The following is an 18,216-nucleotide window of genomic DNA, read 5'->3' as shown; positions in this document are numbered from 1 at the left end:
TGGAGAGGTAGGTGGGGAAAGAGCTTGCTCTGATGTGGGTTGAGGGACCCAAGTCTCACTGCTGACGGACAAAGACACCGGCACGTGCAGGTCACAAATCTCTCAGTGGTTTCCTGCATACATCATCCCCCACCCCCTTGGGTTTCCTTTCATCAACTTTGGGCCCTTTTCTGCTTCCTGCTGGGGGCTCTGGCTCCTGACCCCTGACTGGGTCACAGATTCCAGGCTCTTCTCTGGTGGCTGAGAGCTGGCCATGCAACTCCAGTTCGAGTGGACCTGAGGCCTCGCTATGGTTCCACCCCCCAGCGCACCCAGACTGGGAGCAATCAGGAGGCCCGTAAGGATCAGATCTGTGTTTCAGAAAGAAGCAGTCCACGGGTGGGAGGACAAGGGAATATGGGTTATAGGAGGGCAAGTCTCCGGAAAAGTACGGGACTGAGGGCTGTAAATAGAGGATGCCGTGGGGGAGGAAGAGAAGGATTTGAGAAATACAAAGAAGTAAGAATAGGTAGGAACTAGATATTGAAAACGTTAGTGATGAGGAGCTAGGGTTGACTTCCAGGTCTCAGGCATGAATAATAAGAGTGTCCTGGATCAGCCCACCAAGCACCACGAGGGAGCTCACAACACGAGGAAAGTCCGGGATCCCCATTCCATGGTCAATTTCCAAGACTTCCCAATAGGATCACCAGATCTAATTTATATCCACAGAGGCACCAGGAGCCCCCCTGACATGTTCACCAAGGAGCCAACAAGCAGATGCAGTGTTAAATCTTTTGTGGAAATTTTAAAGAGGCAAGATGTCTTAAACAAACCTTTTCCCTTGATTTAATGAGTGCTGTCAGGTGCTTCAAAACCAGAGGCCCGTCTAAACTGTACGAGAAGTTAACATTATCAAAGACAATCGTGCCTTCTTGGGGCCAGCTCGGCGGAGGGCGCTTCTGGTATTCCCAAGGGGCTTCTTTCTCAAGGTCTGTATATTCCATCACCCTTTCCACTGAAATCATCTGAAAGACAAAGGACACCACATGGCTTAGGAATGGAGGTTCTCACAGGTATTATGAGATTATAAATGAACTGTTGATCTTTTATACTAGCTGGTTAAGAACATCTCAGGTCTCAATATTCCCAAAGGACAGGAGGAAGAGTCTGATGAGGACTTTGATGATTTACAAACCTGTGCACGGTCTTGTAACACTTTCCCTTAGGGCTACTTCCTTCAGCATTACGTTAAAACTAAAAGAATTACAGAAGTAGAGATTTTTAGAGAATGTTAGAGATTTTATTTTATTTTTCCACTTTTCACATCTGAACAAAAAATACAAGGATTTTATCAAAGAAAGGAATACTTGTGGCCAAGAATCCATAATCTGGCTACAGAAGAGCCGTCTGTCTTAGGGGAGCTGAACTGGCTAAGTCATCAAATCTCATTTTAATGATGAGTCACTTTCTCCTCTATCAGAAGAGCACATGGGAAAGATTTCTTTTTCATTGTTTTTCCTCTTTAGGAGAAGGTGCAAATATTCCAAAGAGGAGATAATTTACGTATTGACTAAAGCCTCCAAACAACCATCCCGACACCTTTGACTAGCACATCCCGAGAAGGAGCTTATTTTAACCAGAAAGAAGGGACACCAGCAAATTCAGGTGCTCAACACATACAAGAATAAATGCTAAAATGGGGGAGGGGGCACAAGGGGAGACACCTATTCATTAAACAAACACCCTCAAAACACTGAATTCTTCTTTTATCAGGAATGAGGAATTACCCATTAAGAAACAAAAATAAACAGGCCTCTAAGAAATTAGCTTATATCCTCTCCAGGATTTCAGAACCTCCCTCCTACAGAGAGAGACATTTATTACATTTGAAGACAGTTTGTGGTGAATATAAAACCTGCTGACATAGCACACAGAAGACTGAGAAAAAGATGTATATATTTTATTTTACGTAAACCTTAAACAGATGGAAGGAGGCTCTGAAAAACTTGGTTAGCTACGATGTAAAAATAACAGTTTTAATATTTTACATAAGAAGTGCTTTTATGCCATTTAATGGCAGGGAGACTTGAAAAGGCTCAGAACGTTCAGATAAACATTACCATATTCTCCACTTCGGCGCTTTGCCTCACGCACCACTGGAACATCCCCATGAGTGTGAGCGCGTAGGACAAGACCAGGCCAACCTGCCCAGCATCTACAACAGAAACAGGAAGAAGAAGGGGAATAAAATTAGTTCCATTCTTAACCCCAAGCACAGGTCCTTCCGTCACGTTACCAACAAGATTCCTTGATAATATTTAAGTACATTGTATATAATGATAGTAACAGTTATACTTTTACTATCTGATGATTGAGACCATAATAAAATAGAAAAGTCGCCATAAATTCAGAAAGACTGTTAAGTGAGCTTATTAACCCCCACAGGATTGACACACACTTGACTGTCTGCCACAGGTGAGAAATAATGTCATTATTCAGACTCCCAGCCTGATGGTTTCAAGAGCCCCGTTACCTAATTTCACATACTACGGCCAATATAACCGCAGTTGGAAACCACTAAAAACAAGGCAATGGGTTCTAAGAGCTAGTGCTTTTAAATCTAAACTATTACTCTCACTGTTCCATTATTAAATATTGTGATTCGGCGTTGTTACCAGGGAATAGTTAGGGATAGTGAATGCATGCCATGCACACCAACACCTGCTCATCCGGTACCCACCTGGCAGGGAGGCTAGCATTCTCTCCTGCCGAGTATTTTCTCAACCCAGGGTACCAGGCAGGTAGAGCCAAGAGATCCGAACAGCCCTAATGTGAAAACCTAAAGCCCTAAGATGGACAAAATGCGTAACGGAACACTTGGTTCTCTCCTCACAACGACCAGACGCCACAGCGGGAATGTACAGAAAGTGAGCTGCTACAGCTACACGGTCCTCAACCTGTCTGAAGACAGAAGGAACTCGTCGGGATCCAAACGACAACTCAGCACGGACCACGCTGCTGAATCACACCTGACCTGACACACGGCAAACGCTTTCATGTGATTCATTAGAACCAAACAGTATATGGCATCGGACAAGGTGGCAAGAGTTTAATTTAAGAACTGTAAACGCAGCTATAAATTGTAATCATACCACAAATAGTTCTTCACATCTGTACTTACTTGTTGCCAGAATCAGGGACCCAAAGGCAACAACAATGACCAAGATGGCGCAGATGGCATCCAGACGCACGGCGAACCATCGGGACGTTGTCAGGAACAAGAACCATGCCTCTGGATTTGGGGAAGCATAATAAGCAAAAGGAAGAAGTAGAAAAACCATGTTAACTACTCTGAATGAGGGAGAGCATTTTGCAAGGGTGAGCTCCAGGAGGTTTTTACACAACATGGACAGCAAAGTTCCACACCTGAGGAACCTAAAGGTTCCAGAAAGCTAAGTTCTGACACAGGACGATGTATGGTCCAGGTAAGAATCCGGACAGTGGCTTTGTGGGAAGCATGCACTGAAAAACTCAACCCAGAGATTATAAACAAAAATAAGATCATAATAAAAAACATGAAAAAATGGGCTCATCAGTGCATTTTTCATAGTGCTAGACCTCAACGTGAGGCTTGTCCACTCATGTGGTTTACTGTTCCCAGTTCTGATAGCAGAAAGCACAGCAGCTCCCACGTTGTTTCCAGCACCTTCCATACTTACTAGAGGGCCCTGCACAGTGTTTATTCCTTAGGATCCAGTAGCTCAAGGATCACTTTTGCTAAAAGTACCTACTTGCAGCTTTCAAAATGCCATCTTATCTTCAAAATACAATTAAAGATTGGAAAGATGGGCCAGGATTTTATAAACTTAGAGGAAAATCTGAAGCTTCTACATAGCAAAAAACTTCACAGATACAGAGAATAATATATATCAAGTGGGTAGCAAATCTGATCATCAGGAAACTGATTTCCTCAGGAATTTCTGTCACCCTACATGATCTGACAAAGGAACTGAGAATCTGAACCAAGAATGGCCCACCACCTGTTGTTGTAAATGAAGTTTTATTTGAACACAGCCATGGCCATTTGCTGAGGTAGTATCTTTGCCTGTGTTCCTGTTACAACAGCAACGCTGAAGAGCTGCAATAGACAATCAAGTACACAAAGCCTAAAACATTTACTATCTGGGCCCTTACAAGAAAAGTTCACTGACCCCTGCCCTAAAAGGACAGAAAGTCACAGGGAGTGGTAATGGAAGGACAATGCAAGCCACTGGGATCTCAGGGGAACGGGAAGCACACAGAAGATTCTGAGGAGTCATGGCAGAGAGGAGGGGATGAAGACATGCTGAGGAAGGATGTGGGGCTGGGCCAGCGGCAGACAGAGAGAGAGGAACTGACCACTAAGGACAAGAGAGGGAGCCTATCCCGTTCTTTGAAACCATTTCCAGCAACTTACAGACCTGAATGCAAATCCTGATGAGCGTCAAACAGTTCCTGGAACCTCTCTTCAGTTTTATATGCCCGGATGGTCCAGAGTCCCTGGAGAGAGCACGACAAGTGGGAGAACACCGGACTCCGCGCTGGGGAAGCAGAGACAGACACAAAGCTGTGAGGCTGGGATGTGGGGAAACCAACTGCCTCCCATGCCCTGTGGCTACATGGCCCCCCAAAGAGCACACCCAGAGCTCTGCGACGTCAGGCTGCTTGGGGAAGAAGGGACGGTGCCCCTCCTGGAGACGAACAACATGTCAACCCTCAAACTCCTGGTCACACCACGCTTCATGTTAAAGACCTGAAAATGCAAGTTTCTCTCCGAACCAGTCTTGGACCAAATTCAAATCCTTCCTAGATCTGAATAACTAAATTCTTTCTTTGCTAACTCATTTGTCAAGGTCCTCCTCAGACATGGCCTCCCTCCATAACACTTCCCCGACAGCCCTCTGGGGGGAAATTCTATTGAGTAATTTTTGAGTCACTAACATTCTTAAATTTAATTCTGCTAGAGTACTCACCACACTGAATTATGACTGCCTATCTGTGTGTCCATCTCTGCTATGTGACTATTACTTAAGGGCTGGGATAAAGTCAGCGTATCCCTGAAACTGTAACAGGTGAGTGATGTGTAAGGGTCTGGCCAGCCTGCCATTCTCCCTGCATCCTGGGGCATCTCCCTGTGCCTGCTCCCGTGCCAACAGTCTCTTTCCGGGGTACCGGAGAACCTGGGTATTGCACTGCCCTTGTGCCCACAGGGCCTGGGCAGCCATGGCGTCGTTGAATAGTCTGGACTTTGGCTGGGGGAGCCTGCCCTGCTGGACACCTGGTGTTTGGAGGTCGCTGTGTGACACTAACATCAATCACTCTTCCAGAACCTGACCATGAACTCAGTGGCCATTCTCTTCTGAATAACTTCATGGTGGTTTGGGGCCTGATGTCATCCGACTGGCCATTCATTTCCCTGGCACCTTCTCTAGGAGCACACTGTGTGTGGGCACCAAGGTCTGGCTCCCGCCAATCAGGGAAGAGGTGGGCTACAGGCTGCTGGGCACCATGAATGAGGCCATGACCAGCTATTGTCGGGGCAGTGCTGTGAGCCTGGGACCTCTCTCTGGGATGAGTAATACTTTGTGCTTTATCAGCAGGTAACACTGACTTATTACCTTGTTACCTGTGCACATTCTAAAGAAGAGGTGTTAGTAAAATCCCTGGGTGTTCAGGGCAAGGGCAGATCACTTATCTCTTGAGAGGCTGCAGAGGTTTTATAAAATGATGGGGAGAAACCATTTAGGGGAAAACTCACTTATTTTAGAGCCTGACTCCTTAGCCTGGCATCCAGATGCCTCTCTGTGTGAGTTCAGTCAATGCCTCTGTGCATTTGGGCATTGAAGGTATGGGGGGGGGCAGATGCTGGGTACAAACGTGCAGACACAGGACCTCCTCTTGGAGCTTAGTGACCATGGTCCTCAAGCAATGAAGGAGGAGACTTTTCCGTGTGAGACCCTGGCATTTAGAGAAGATGGGACACGCTGGGCTGTGGGCCTCTTTCCTGCCTGGGATATCTGACTGGGATATTAACCGTTAAGGGCCCTCACCTAGGATACTGCTTTAAGGAAAAAACCTTCCCTGAACTGAGGCATGAGCTAACATTTCCCCTCGTATCTACTTTAGGCAAAGAGCCTCAAGTGAATTCAGTGGTGGTTTGGACCGTCCAGGTTGTAGGTTTCTGATCTAGGATCCACACCACCCTCTCTCTTCATTATACTGAGGAACCTTTAGCCTTTATGCATTTTAGCTTCCATTAAATTTGTAATTTTAAAACAATAATATGAACATAAGGGACCAAGGCCATGCTCTAAATAAATAAGGCTGAAGGTTCTGAACAGGCCTTTTTTTGCACTCCCTAGCAAATGCCCAAAACATAGTCAATGTGGAAACAGGGTGCTTAGCAAGATGACTCAGGAGAGTTCCAGGCCCATGACTCTATCAAGAAAGTACCAAAAGTCTTGAGCGAATGTTGGGACATAAACGGTTTTATCACAGACAACATTTCTGAGAAGGAAGGAGATGTGGCCATTCACTCAAGGAGAGACCTTGAATGAAATGCTTCCGTGTGGCCATCCTCACTGGCTTCCCTCATCAGCAGATCAAGGTTGTGACTGATCTTCCCTGGCAAGGTTTCAGGGCAGGGTCGACTTCAGAGATCAGGGGCTGTCCCGGCCTTGAACACCAGGGAACCCAAAGACCACATCACCAAGTTTACCTCAGACGCAGGAGTTACAAGTGGTAGAGCAGGGTTCAGTACCAGGGAAAGGCTATCCTGTTCTTTTACCCACACACTCAGGATTCAGCGGGATGCCAGGATGATGAACTGGAGGGTCTGCAATGAAAATTAACTGGCCCCGTGGAGGGAAATGGAAAGCCAAGGCCCTGGTATATTCTCTTGCCCAATATAACGCCTTTCTCCCCACAATGACTGAGCTGGCCATCCTGAAGCAGACCTCTAGAGGACCCATGGTGCTAGCCAGCAGTTTGACAAATGCAACCCTACCTTTCACGAGACTGACGACTGCGTGTCCCACGCCCCTGAGGACTCTGTGGGACACACCCTACAAGGACTGCAAACCCTCCTCAGGAGGGAGAGGGCAGGGAACTGCCTCAAGGACCCGGCCAACAGCCCTGCTGTAGGTTATCATTCACGTTAGGTGAGCCCTGCTGGTTGTCACGTTCTTAATTCCCTCATGTTCAAGGTTCTAGCACCTCTCCATGTGGCCAGGAAGCACTTCACAGCCATCAGCGCAAACAATCCTCACGAGAGCCCCAGAGGGCAGGTGCGATTACATATTTGACAGAGGGCAAAGTAGGCAGAGGGATTAAGAACACTGGCCAAGTAGTAAATTAACTAAGTGGTAGAGCTGGGGGTCAGACCCAGCTCTTATTCCCAATGCTATGCTTTTTAATCACTGCCACAGTGTCTCAGAGGGAAAATAATCAGGTTAAATCAAGATGCCAACATGCAACTAAATGCATTTTTCTCCAGACTTTGTAGTTTACGTTTAGAAAACCCCAAAAATCATCCTTAGTGCATCTCCAGTAGCCTATCCATTACTGTGTATCTTATTAAGCACCTGGAAATCCAGCACGAGAACTAACAACAGCAGACATGAGTGTCTATGGTCTGAAACACGGGACACATGGTTAGCCCTCCCCAGCGATGCTCATGGCAGACATTGCTAGTTGATCACAGTACCCTTACACACGGAATTTGGATGTAGCTTCATAACTCAGGCATTGCCAAACGATGAGAGCTGGCTAGGATTCTGGTTTTATGCACTTCTTTATGATTGAATGGCTACCATGCTCACTTTTGCGAAAATGGGAAACCATTATGATCACAACTGTGTATGTCATTAAAGTGGCTTAAATGTTGGCCTGAGGTTTCAGAGGCAGCTGGGCAGTACTATCTGAAAATCATCCTCGGGACTTCAACAGTCCTTTCAAAGCACAAGGAGGAAGCAGATTTACGCCTGGTAGCCACAGCAATCAGGTATCCTCCTTTTATCCTCCTTTTTGCTGGTGGGTCCAGCAGCAGCCGCAAGAAATACTCACTTACTGCTTAGAGAAAAACAAAAGAATTGTTATTTATGGCACAGACCTGTGACCCAGATAGATGACGACAAACAGTTCTAATCAACTGGCTGCCAACGTTTGGTTATCTGGGTGCGTGGAGGTAGGAATATCTGTACTTAATGTATTGTTGTAGCCTACTGGGGTGCAGGAATATTCCACGTTATTTCCAAATATCCTACAGGGGCCATGCTAACGTTCTCACAATCTCCAGATCAAACCCTAGGATAAACCCTATGCTGTTTCTTGAAAAAGACTCAGGAGAGCCCCTTCTCTCTTATTCCAGAGACCCCGTTTGAATAAACCTGAGACCTCCTTTAGAACAAGACTGATGACAACAGACTCCATTTCATGAGTGGCCTCCAATCCTAAATGTCTGAAGCCTTGTTGTTTACACAAAAGACTGGCTGGAGCTCATCACTTATTCTTCAACCTTCTCCACATCCCGCCATGGTAACATCACATCAGCCCGATGGTCCACACATCTGGACAACACTGCTTTGCTGCCCCAAGGAAACACCCCACAAAACCACACTTCACGGTAGTTTAGCTGGTTCTCAGAGGACTGAAAAACTTTTCTATAGCTTTTATGAAATCAATGCCCATTATCCTTTATGCAAACGCTTATGATAAATCCCTCTCAAAAATTTTTATTAACCAGGGCGCCTGGGCGGCTCAGTCGGTTAAGCGTCCAACTCTTGATTTCGGCTCAGGTCATGGTCTCTGGGTCATGAGATCGAGCCCCGAGTGAGGCTCTGTGCTCAGTGTGGAGCCTGCTTGGGATTCTCTCTCTCTCTCTCTGCCCCTCCCCTGCCCATGCTCTAAAACAAAACAAAAAAAAGAAACATGCATACATCATAACAAAAAAACTGTATCCTGATGAACTTGTATTTTTCCACTTGGTAGATCAGAGAACCATGAGACCCAATGTTTCTCTTTTTAGCTTGGCGTCCAGAAAGCTAAGGTGGTATTAATTTGCAGTGACTATCCACAGTTGAGGTTTCTGATACAAACATCTTCCTTTTTTATGTTTAGGTCTTAACACCCCGCCCTTTTTTTTTAAAGATTTAATTTATTTATTTGACAGAGAGAGAGAAAGCGAGAGAGGGAACACAAGCAGGGGGAGTGGGAGAGGGAGAAGCAGGCTTCCCGCTGAGCAGGGAGCCCGATGCGGGGCTCGATCCCAAGACCCTGGGATCATGACCTGAGCCGAAGGCAGACGCTTAACGACTGAGCCACCCAGGCACCCCCCCCCTTTTTTTAAATACAACAATCAACACTCCTTATGATTTGTTTTAGTAATAATGAAATATGTTTGTGCATTAATGAGATAAGCTCTGAACTACTTCATCCTCTGTAATTAACCGTGTTTTCCCATTATTCCAAAACTAAGAAGTTGTATAGAGAACATACTAAATGTATACTGAACAGAACCCTCTCCTGTGTCCTCCCAAGGGAATTATATTCAGGATCCATTTATAGGAACAGCCTAAGGGGAGGGGGGGAACGTCAAACAGTGTGGCATGACAGGAAATACTAGTGATAATAAAGAGTAAGACTGAAAATAACAGTGCTTATCTTTTCAGAACATTTAACAACCGCAAGTTTTTTTTGCCATTTTTTGAGTGTGTGGTAGTAATGTATTTCTCAAATGTATCACTTCTGACATATGACACCTTCTTCTCCTTTCCCTAATCTTTCCCTTTCTTTGTCATTTCTAGACCCTTCAGGGGAAGAAAAATTCCGTATTTTCGCTTTGTATTAGTTCCAACATGAAATATTTCTTTAAAAACGTTGAGTACCTGCTCTATGTTAGGAAGTACATCATGACCGAGACAGAAATGGCCCCTATCTTCATGGTGCTCACATTCCAGTGGAGCTTTAATGCACAGACATCCCTGTCCCTTCCTGGTGTCCCTGGCAAAGCTGCCCCTGTCCCTTCCTGGTGTCCCAGGCCACCAGCACCATTTGTTCCAAGTGCCACATTGACTCACGTGGACACAGTATTCGATGATTTAATGTTAATTTGGAGAAAAAAAAATCTGGAAGATAGAGTCTGCACAGTTTCAGGGGCCTCCTTAATTACAGCATGAATGGAAGTGAGCCCGCATCACCATCCCAACCTGAGAGCCTCTGTACTCACTTGTAGATTCCAGGCGTTTGACGTCTCTTGACGTTTCTAAGAAATATCGCCGAAGAACAAAGAAAAGGATGCCAAGGGGAATCAGAGGTATCGCGATCCACGGGATCACCGCCACCGCCACGCCCACCACACCAAGAACTTGTAGAAACGTCTGAAATAGGGAAAATAGATACAGAGGCCTTCTTATGAAGAATTCTCTTCAAACATAGACTGTAATGGGTTGTTTTGTTCGGATTCAACTCCTTTCTTCCAAAGACTTGTTGGAATGACAGGGAATGCTTTCCCATCAAAGAAATAACAATATGATAGGTGGTCCTGATGATAGTTATTGCATACTTGCAACGTGCCAAACACAGTAAGAAACTTTCTAGATATGAGTTCTTTTACTATGCTCAGTAGCCCTAGAGGAGTGGCATTACAATCTTCCCTATTTAACAAATGAGAAAGTTTGAGACTCAGAGCAGGACTTGAATCCCAAACTATCACGGGTTGGTAGATATTATCAGGGAAATCAGCAAGTGGGAATCACAGAGGAGGAATCCATAAGACTCAACTATACATGTAGGGATAAAGAAGTGGTTAATTACAAATTCAGTGGAAAAATTTAACTGTTTACCTTTGGAAGTGGGGATTCCTCTTTCTTGGCTTTCTATCCACAATTAACACTTACTGAGTGCTCACTGCGTACAGGACTACCCATTATATATTTCATGTGTATTAACTCATTTAATCCTCAGAATCGCCCTACAGAATACTAGTACTATCTCATTTTACAGACGGAGACTGAAGCACAGGGAGAGGAAAAGCAACTTGATCAAGACTGCAAAGCATTAAGTCACTGAGACAGAGAGCCTACATCATTAGCCATCATGATATATTTAAGCTGGTCCTCAATATAATGCAACTTTTTATTGTTCAGGAATACATTCTTGACTTAATTGAGCCCCCTAATTTGTCCTTAATTTTTCCTCTAAAGACCTTACTTAAGGAATTTCAGAGTTCATCAGCATGCCTCATAAAGAAAGAGAAACACAATGCAACCCATTTTTGATATTTCTTAGAAATCTGATGAAGATTTTTGATAATAAGGAAATGCAAGGTCTTAAAATTTTTTTAAGTTTTATCATCTGGGCCAACAGACACATGAAAAAGTGCTTGACATTACTAATCATGAAGGAAATGCAAATCAAAATCCACAATGAGACATCATCTTCTACCACTCAGAATGGCTAGTATCAAAAACACAAGAAATTACAAATATTGGTGAGGATGTGGAGAAAAGAGAACTCTCACGCACCATTGGTGGGAATGTAAATTGGTGCAGCCACCGTGGAAAACAGAATGCAGGCTCCCCAAAAAATTAAAAATAGAAATATCATGTGATCCAGCAACTCTACTAACTGGGTATTTACCCAAAGAAAAGGAAAACACTAATTTGAAAAGAAACGTGCTCCACTATATTTTACCACAGCATTATTTCCAATAGTTAAGCTATGGAAGCAGCCCAAGTGTCCCTCAATAGATGAATGAATAAAAAAGAATGAGGTCGTGCCATTTGTGACAACATGGAAGAATCTAGAGGGCATTATGCTAAGTGAAGTAAAGTCAGACAGAAACAAATATTATATGATTTCACTTATATGTGGAATCTAAGAAGGAAACAAAAAGCAGAAATAGATCCATAAATACAGAGAAATGATGGTTGCCGGAGGGGAAGGGGGTTGACAGGCAAAATGGGGGAAGGGGAGTGGGAGATACAGGCCTCCAGTTATGGAATGAATAGGTCACAGAGATAAAAGGTGTGGCATAGGGAAGAGAGTCAATGGCACTGCTGTGGTGTTGTATGGTGACAGATGGGAGCCATACACGTGAGCACAGCCTAAGTGCAGGGCGGGAGCATCACTACATTGCACACATGAAACTAAGGGAACACGGTGTGTCAACTATACTTCAATAAAACAAAGGCTAATCCTTGATGCCCCATTTTTATAGGCCAAGCCATCATATTTCTGAAATAAAGATTTCAAATGAAAATATGACAAAAAATTGTTTTACTGCCAAAATAACAATAAATTTTGTCTTCTGGATATTAAATTTTCTATCATTAGGATAAATATTTACAATCTTTATTTCAAAGGCTAATGATGGTAACAAGAGCAGGCGCCACGTGTCAGGTGTGAACTGCACACACGGAGCTGAGTGGGGTTCTAGGAACACTCAATCATGACCTCGATCCCAGGAGATCATTTTACCTTGGGAAATGATATTGGTTAAAAAGACCAGGAAGCAGGGGGCACCTGGGTGGCTCAGCCGTTGAGCGTCTGCCTTCGGCTCAGGTCATGGTCCCAGGGTCCTGGGATCGAGCCCCACCTCGGGCTCCCTGCTCGGCGGGAAGCCTGCTTCTCCCTCTCCCACTCCCCCTGCTTGTGTTCCCTCTCTCACTGTCTCTCTCTCTGTGTCAAATAAAAAAAAAAAAAAAAAAAAAAAGACCAGGAAGCAAAGAAACCCAAGTCACTGCATGATGCTAACTGAAGTATCCATCTTTGTCAGGAAAAGTAGGACATCATGGTGCATGACTTCAGGGGATATGAATGCAAACAACACTTCGCATCTGCCTGCTAGGACACTGGGGTCGTCAAGTGGTGGGAATGGGCGAGTTCGCATGGCATGGGCCAAGGCCTCCGAAGTTTGTGAACTCAGATGGATACAAACCCAGAGCCATGTGCACAAGCCACAGAGGGCTGTGGAAATACAGGGAAGAATCCATGAACACAGTTTAGAAGGTTCCGTGACTTATGACCGAATTTCACAGGCCAGTTTAACAAACAAAGAGCGGCAATGAATAACTTGCAGTAGTAATCACAGCTGACAGACACGATGCCCAAGAGGGAGCCGGGCTGCAAAGGTTAACCTAGGTTGTTCTCTGGTCTCTCAGAAGGCGCCAGCCAGGGCAGCAGGCCCCAGGGCACATCTCCGAGGAAAGGATTAGCAGGGTAATGCCTGACAGAGACACAGGTTATCATCTCCCAGCTATTTCAAATCAGTTTTCTCAGAGCATCCTCACAACCAGCTTCTGAATGAAAAAAGTAGGAGTTGTCATTTCCATTTGCAGATAAGGGATATGAAAGCTAGGAGGTTAAGTGGTGGTCCCAAGTTCTCCCGGGATGTTGCTGTGTTACGGAGAAAGCCAGGAACAGTGCCTGGGCAGGGAATCCTGCAAGCAGCAGGTGCATGGGGGAAGGAGGAAACTTCCAGAACTATGAATGTGTGGACAGGAGCCCCGGGGAATCAAACTGCATTATTTTGATGTAGACTCATGTGCTTTTATGGTTTCTGCCAGTCCCCAATGTGGTATCCATACAAAACCCAAAGTGAAGAGGCATGGAATTCTGAAGGAACAAAGTCCAATCATAAATGGAGGAAACAGGGCTGTCTGGGCCTCTCTGCTTTCATACCTACACCTGACCAATTTCTGACAGCTACTGTATTAACTGATGTATCCCACCCTCTTACACCAACTAGGAAGCCAAGCTTCTTCCTTCACGCTCATGAAGGGGGGTCCTTCTAGCTCCTTCTATGTCTGGTCTTAAGTAATCACTAGGCTTGCCACTATTAGTTGTCAGGAAAAAAAATATGAGATGTTGTTAATCATAAAAACATACAAATTTACAATTTTTCGGATGCCTGGGTGGCTCAGTGAGTTAAGCATCTGCCCTCAGCTGAGGTCTTGGTCCCAGGGTCCTGGGATCAAGTCCCGAGCTGGGCTCCCTGTCCAGCGGGGGGAGTCTGCTTTTCCCTCTCCCTCTGCCCCTCCCCTTGGCTTGTGCTCACACTCTCTCTCTCAAATAAATAAAAATCTAAAAAAAAATTGACAATTTTTCCAGCAGACTAACATCATTTCATTGAACAATTATTCACCTGTTCCAACTACCTGGCTCTCCCTAGGGTGGGGTCCTTTTATGGCTAACCCAGCCCAACAAATTACCTGGGCAGCAGAGGTAAGCTCAAAACACAGGGCTCCACTGGGGCTGTACCAATGCTCTCTTTTCTTGGGTAGCCATTGAGGACCACTAACTGCTGCTACTCTCAGAAACTCCCAAGTTAGGTTAGGTCTTTCAGATTTGATGCCCCCAAATTCTGAAGCAATTCCAAGAGGGTTTCTGTAAGAGTTTATTTCTATTTGTGGGTCTTGCTATAGCCAGCCTCACAGTGAATTAGTTGTTATACTATACTGTAAAAACATAATGTGCAGGTTTACATTTATACATACTTACGTATAGACATATATTAATCTTTTACTGCCAGCAAACTTTTTTTAAGTAATCTCTGTGTCCAACGTGGGGCTCGAAATCACAACCCTGAGATCAAGAGTGTCATGGTTTACCAGGTGCCCCCTGCAGGCAAACTCTTTATGGAAGTTGGCAAGGGACAAAAACGGTATCCAAGCAAAAAAGGTAATATTCTGAAGGGGGAAACAGAAGATTCTGGTGGACAACAAACCCCTATCCCTTCCTTGAAGGGATCTCATTTCTTCCTTCCATATTCTCAGGAATTCCAAGGAGCCTAATGCAAGGTACACACTCATTTTCTCCCATCTGATTGGATTCCAAGCCTATTTGATGACCCACGCCCTCAGCCAGTGCTTCTGTGCCTCTGATCATGCAAAGGCACAAAGAGACAATGTTCTACACAGCAAGAAACACACTGACCCAGAAGCACCTGAGCCAATCCTTGATGCCCAAGATCTAAGGGTCATCGTTATTTGGATAGGCTTGCATCCCAACTGGAACATACCAGTTAGGGACTCAATCCGAAATCTCTGAACCCACAGGAACAAATACAAACAATTCTTGTATGTTGTTCACTTCAGAGGACATGTGACTTTTTCTAATTCAGAGTAATTCTGCAGCTTACAGAGAAGGTCAGCCAAGGCCTGGAGGGAAACTGCATTCGCCTGGCACTGTGCTAGCTGACAGGGTCTAGGACAACCCTCTTGAATAGGAACAGGAGAAGTAACCCATTTCACCATTTCATCTTCACTGGGATATCCCACCAACATAAAAGGCTGAGGGGAGGTAGTGGGAATTAAATGAGATAATGTATATAAAGTGCCTAGCAGTCCAAGCTTAACATCCTAAGCACCATTATGATTACCCTTTCGTGTGCTCTGGAAGCCAGGACCAGAAGAGGAGGGATGCTGCATTAACAGATTTATGGGCCCAAAGAATCTTAAAAATATCATGGAAGTTGGATCCTGAGACATGGCTCACTCTAACCACTGGCGCAACTTAGTACTACCCAGAGACTCATCAGAGCAGAAGTTATTGCCCCCTGCATGTGGTGATGTGAGTGAGTACCAACGTGACTGAGGCTTTTCTTTGGCTATCATATCTGAGGTCTATTTTGTGTGAATATGCACGTTTGAAATAAGATGACCAATAAACCTCATATGTATTACATTTTCGGTCCTCTCTGTTTTCACCCCTCCTGTAGGCCTCCCAAAGATAACCTCAGGATAATGGAGGCAACTCAACATTTTTTGAGATTTTTCTTGTCTTATTCCGTATTCTTCTTCTGCTTCAAGCCTCACTTGTTTGTGAAGACTTCCCGCCCTGAAACTGCTCAGCATGTCTGGGACAGTAAGGAAAAAGGAGGAGAATCTCCGAATCAACCAAACCAAACCAAACGCCAGATTATTCAATATGGCCAAAGGAAGAGACCAACTTGGCATCTTCTATTTATTTCATGCATCATGAACCAGTGTTGGTATCAAGAGAAATACAAAAGCAAGATTTTGTGCACTATTGACTCCCAGGAGATTTAGCGGTGTCCACTGCAGGCTGGCCTTCTTGGTAAACAACCACACTGGTTCGGATACCAGGAGGACCCTGTCCCCGTCCCCTGTGGAACAGATGCCTAAGGAGCCTCTCTTCCTCAGAAAGGAAGTGTCCTATGAGCCGCCGTTCTTTCTGATTAAACCACATGGGCATCTAAATAAACTGTTAATGCAGTTTACAAAAGCAATAAAGGAAAAAACAATGCTTATGAAAAAATTTAACTGCTTTGTTTGAAAAACTGCCCAGTTACAAATCTTGAGAAAAACGACATTGCTTTGTTGCTAGTGCCGATGGCAAATTTCCTCATAACACTGAAGAAAATCTCCATATCTCCTTAACAACCAAAGAAAGAGGGCGCCTGGGTGGCTCCGTCCTTAGGCGTCTGCCTTTGGCTCAGTTCATTCTCCCAGAAGCCTGGGATGAGCCCCGCATCAGGCTCCTTGCTCAGCAGAAAGCCTGCTTCTCCCTCTCCCACTCCCCCTGCTTGTGCTCCCTTTCCTGCTGTGTGTCTCTCTGTCAAATAAATAAATCTTTGGGCGCCTGCGTGCCTCAGTCGTTAAACATCTGCCTTCGGCTCAGGTCATGATCCCAGGGTCCTGGGATCGAGCCCCACATCCGGCTTCCTGCTCCGCGGGAAGCCTGCTTCTCCCTCTCCCACTCCCCCTGCTTGTGTTCCTGCTCTTGCTATGTCTCTCTCTGTCAAATAAATAAATAAAATCTTAAAAAATAAATAAATAAATAAATCTTTAAAAACAAAAACAAAATAAAACAAGGAAAGATACAATTGCCTTACACACACACCCCCCCCGCCCCCCCGCCAACACCAACAATGGATAACATTCCGCAAGGCTTGCCATGTGTCCAAGCTCTTCGGTATTTCACATGCTTTATGTCATTTCATCCACACATTCAATCAGAGCAGGAGGGATTATCACCTCCACCCACAAAGAAGGAACTGATGCTCACTGATGCTCAGAGAGGTTTAGGGATTTGTCCAAAGTTAATAATAATTAATAATAATTAATAGTAAATTAATTATTATAATTATAATTACAATCTTATAATCTTATAATCTCTGCATGATATTGCACTCCATATAAAGATTCATACTTTAAAATACCTAAATACACTCCTGTTTTATGTTTTCCCTTTCTTTTGCATTGTCCAGGTTTTGTGGGGTTTCTTGTGGTTGTATCTGGTCTTTCCCATGAGGTGCTCAGTCCTAGATTCCCAGCTCCTAGGGAAGAGCAGCCTGCTCATCTCACAGAGCAGAGCTGATCATTAAAAAGGTCCTAAAAATGCTTGCTAATAGAACACACAAACACATGTTGATTTAAGAAATACTGTTTGAATAAGGAAAAAAAAAAGTTTCATAAGATGAGGTGTAAGCCCAGAAAGCAAACGGATTTGGGGGAAGTTGGGGAAGAGCCAAATTTAACTGAAATAAATACACAAAACCCAAAAACACAAAATGAGACTATTCTACATGCTTCGTATTTGTATTTGGATGGTGCTGAAAACAGTTTCCCCAGGACGTGTCTTCCTCTAGAATTAATACTGTATCCCTCACCTTACAGATTTTAAAGTATTTCTTTCACAAGCACAAGTAATAAAAAAAGGACTGGTTTGTCTGTTTAGCATTTAACGACCCAACTGCTTACAGCCCTGTAGGAATTCCTAGGTATCTACCCACAATTTACTTTAAACTTAATTCCATGGGAGTCTGTTCCTGCTAGTCTTTGTGAAGCTTGTGCCAAGGAACATGTTTCCTATAAACAGCAGTAAAAATGTATTCTTCTTATTTTATGCAAATAAATATGTCATCCATACTTCTGGCTCACCCCATTCTTATTTGAACTCTTGCTTGCTCTCAGGCTTCTATTAGGCACAAAGTGAAATATGTATTTAATCAGAGGGCCACTTAGTCAGTAGACAGTACTTTTATTATGTGTTTACAGTATTAAAAAATAAAATCAGGATCATTAAGATTGCTAACACCTCAAAGGAATTTCAAAGCTTTGAATTCTGCTGTCAGTCAGACTCTTATAAATTCTGTTCCAAGTTCTGATAAGTACAAATCATCCAGATTGCCTTAAACGATTACTGATTTTGCAGAAGATAGGACTTACGTGC

At 44.3% G+C, this 18,216-nt stretch overlaps 1 protein-coding gene across 1 annotated transcript in view; it reads right to left on the bottom strand.

Moving 5' to 3' along the window:
• ABCC4 (ATP binding cassette subfamily C member 4 (PEL blood group)) overlaps window positions 1-18,216 on the bottom strand; it is a 241,638-nt gene that overhangs the window by 48,241 nt on the left and 175,181 nt on the right. Inside the window, exons 21-25 of the mRNA XM_036080095.2 lie at window positions 10,247-10,397; window positions 4,443-4,562; window positions 3,164-3,274; window positions 2,103-2,197; window positions 816-1,007 (exon numbers count right to left, since the gene is read on the bottom strand). Coding sequence (XP_035935988.2) covers window positions 816-1,007; window positions 2,103-2,197; window positions 3,164-3,274; window positions 4,443-4,562; window positions 10,247-10,397 — 669 coding nt within the window. The remainder of the gene's footprint in view (window positions 1-815; window positions 1,008-2,102; window positions 2,198-3,163; window positions 3,275-4,442; window positions 4,563-10,246; window positions 10,398-18,216) is intronic.

This window comes from Halichoerus grypus, chromosome 4, assembly GCF_964656455.1.
Source record: "Halichoerus grypus chromosome 4, mHalGry1.hap1.1, whole genome shotgun sequence".
Lineage (NCBI taxonomy): Eukaryota > Metazoa > Chordata > Mammalia > Carnivora > Phocidae > Halichoerus > Halichoerus grypus.
Note: the sequence above shows the minus strand (reverse complement) of the source record. Positions and strands in the feature narration are given on the sequence as shown.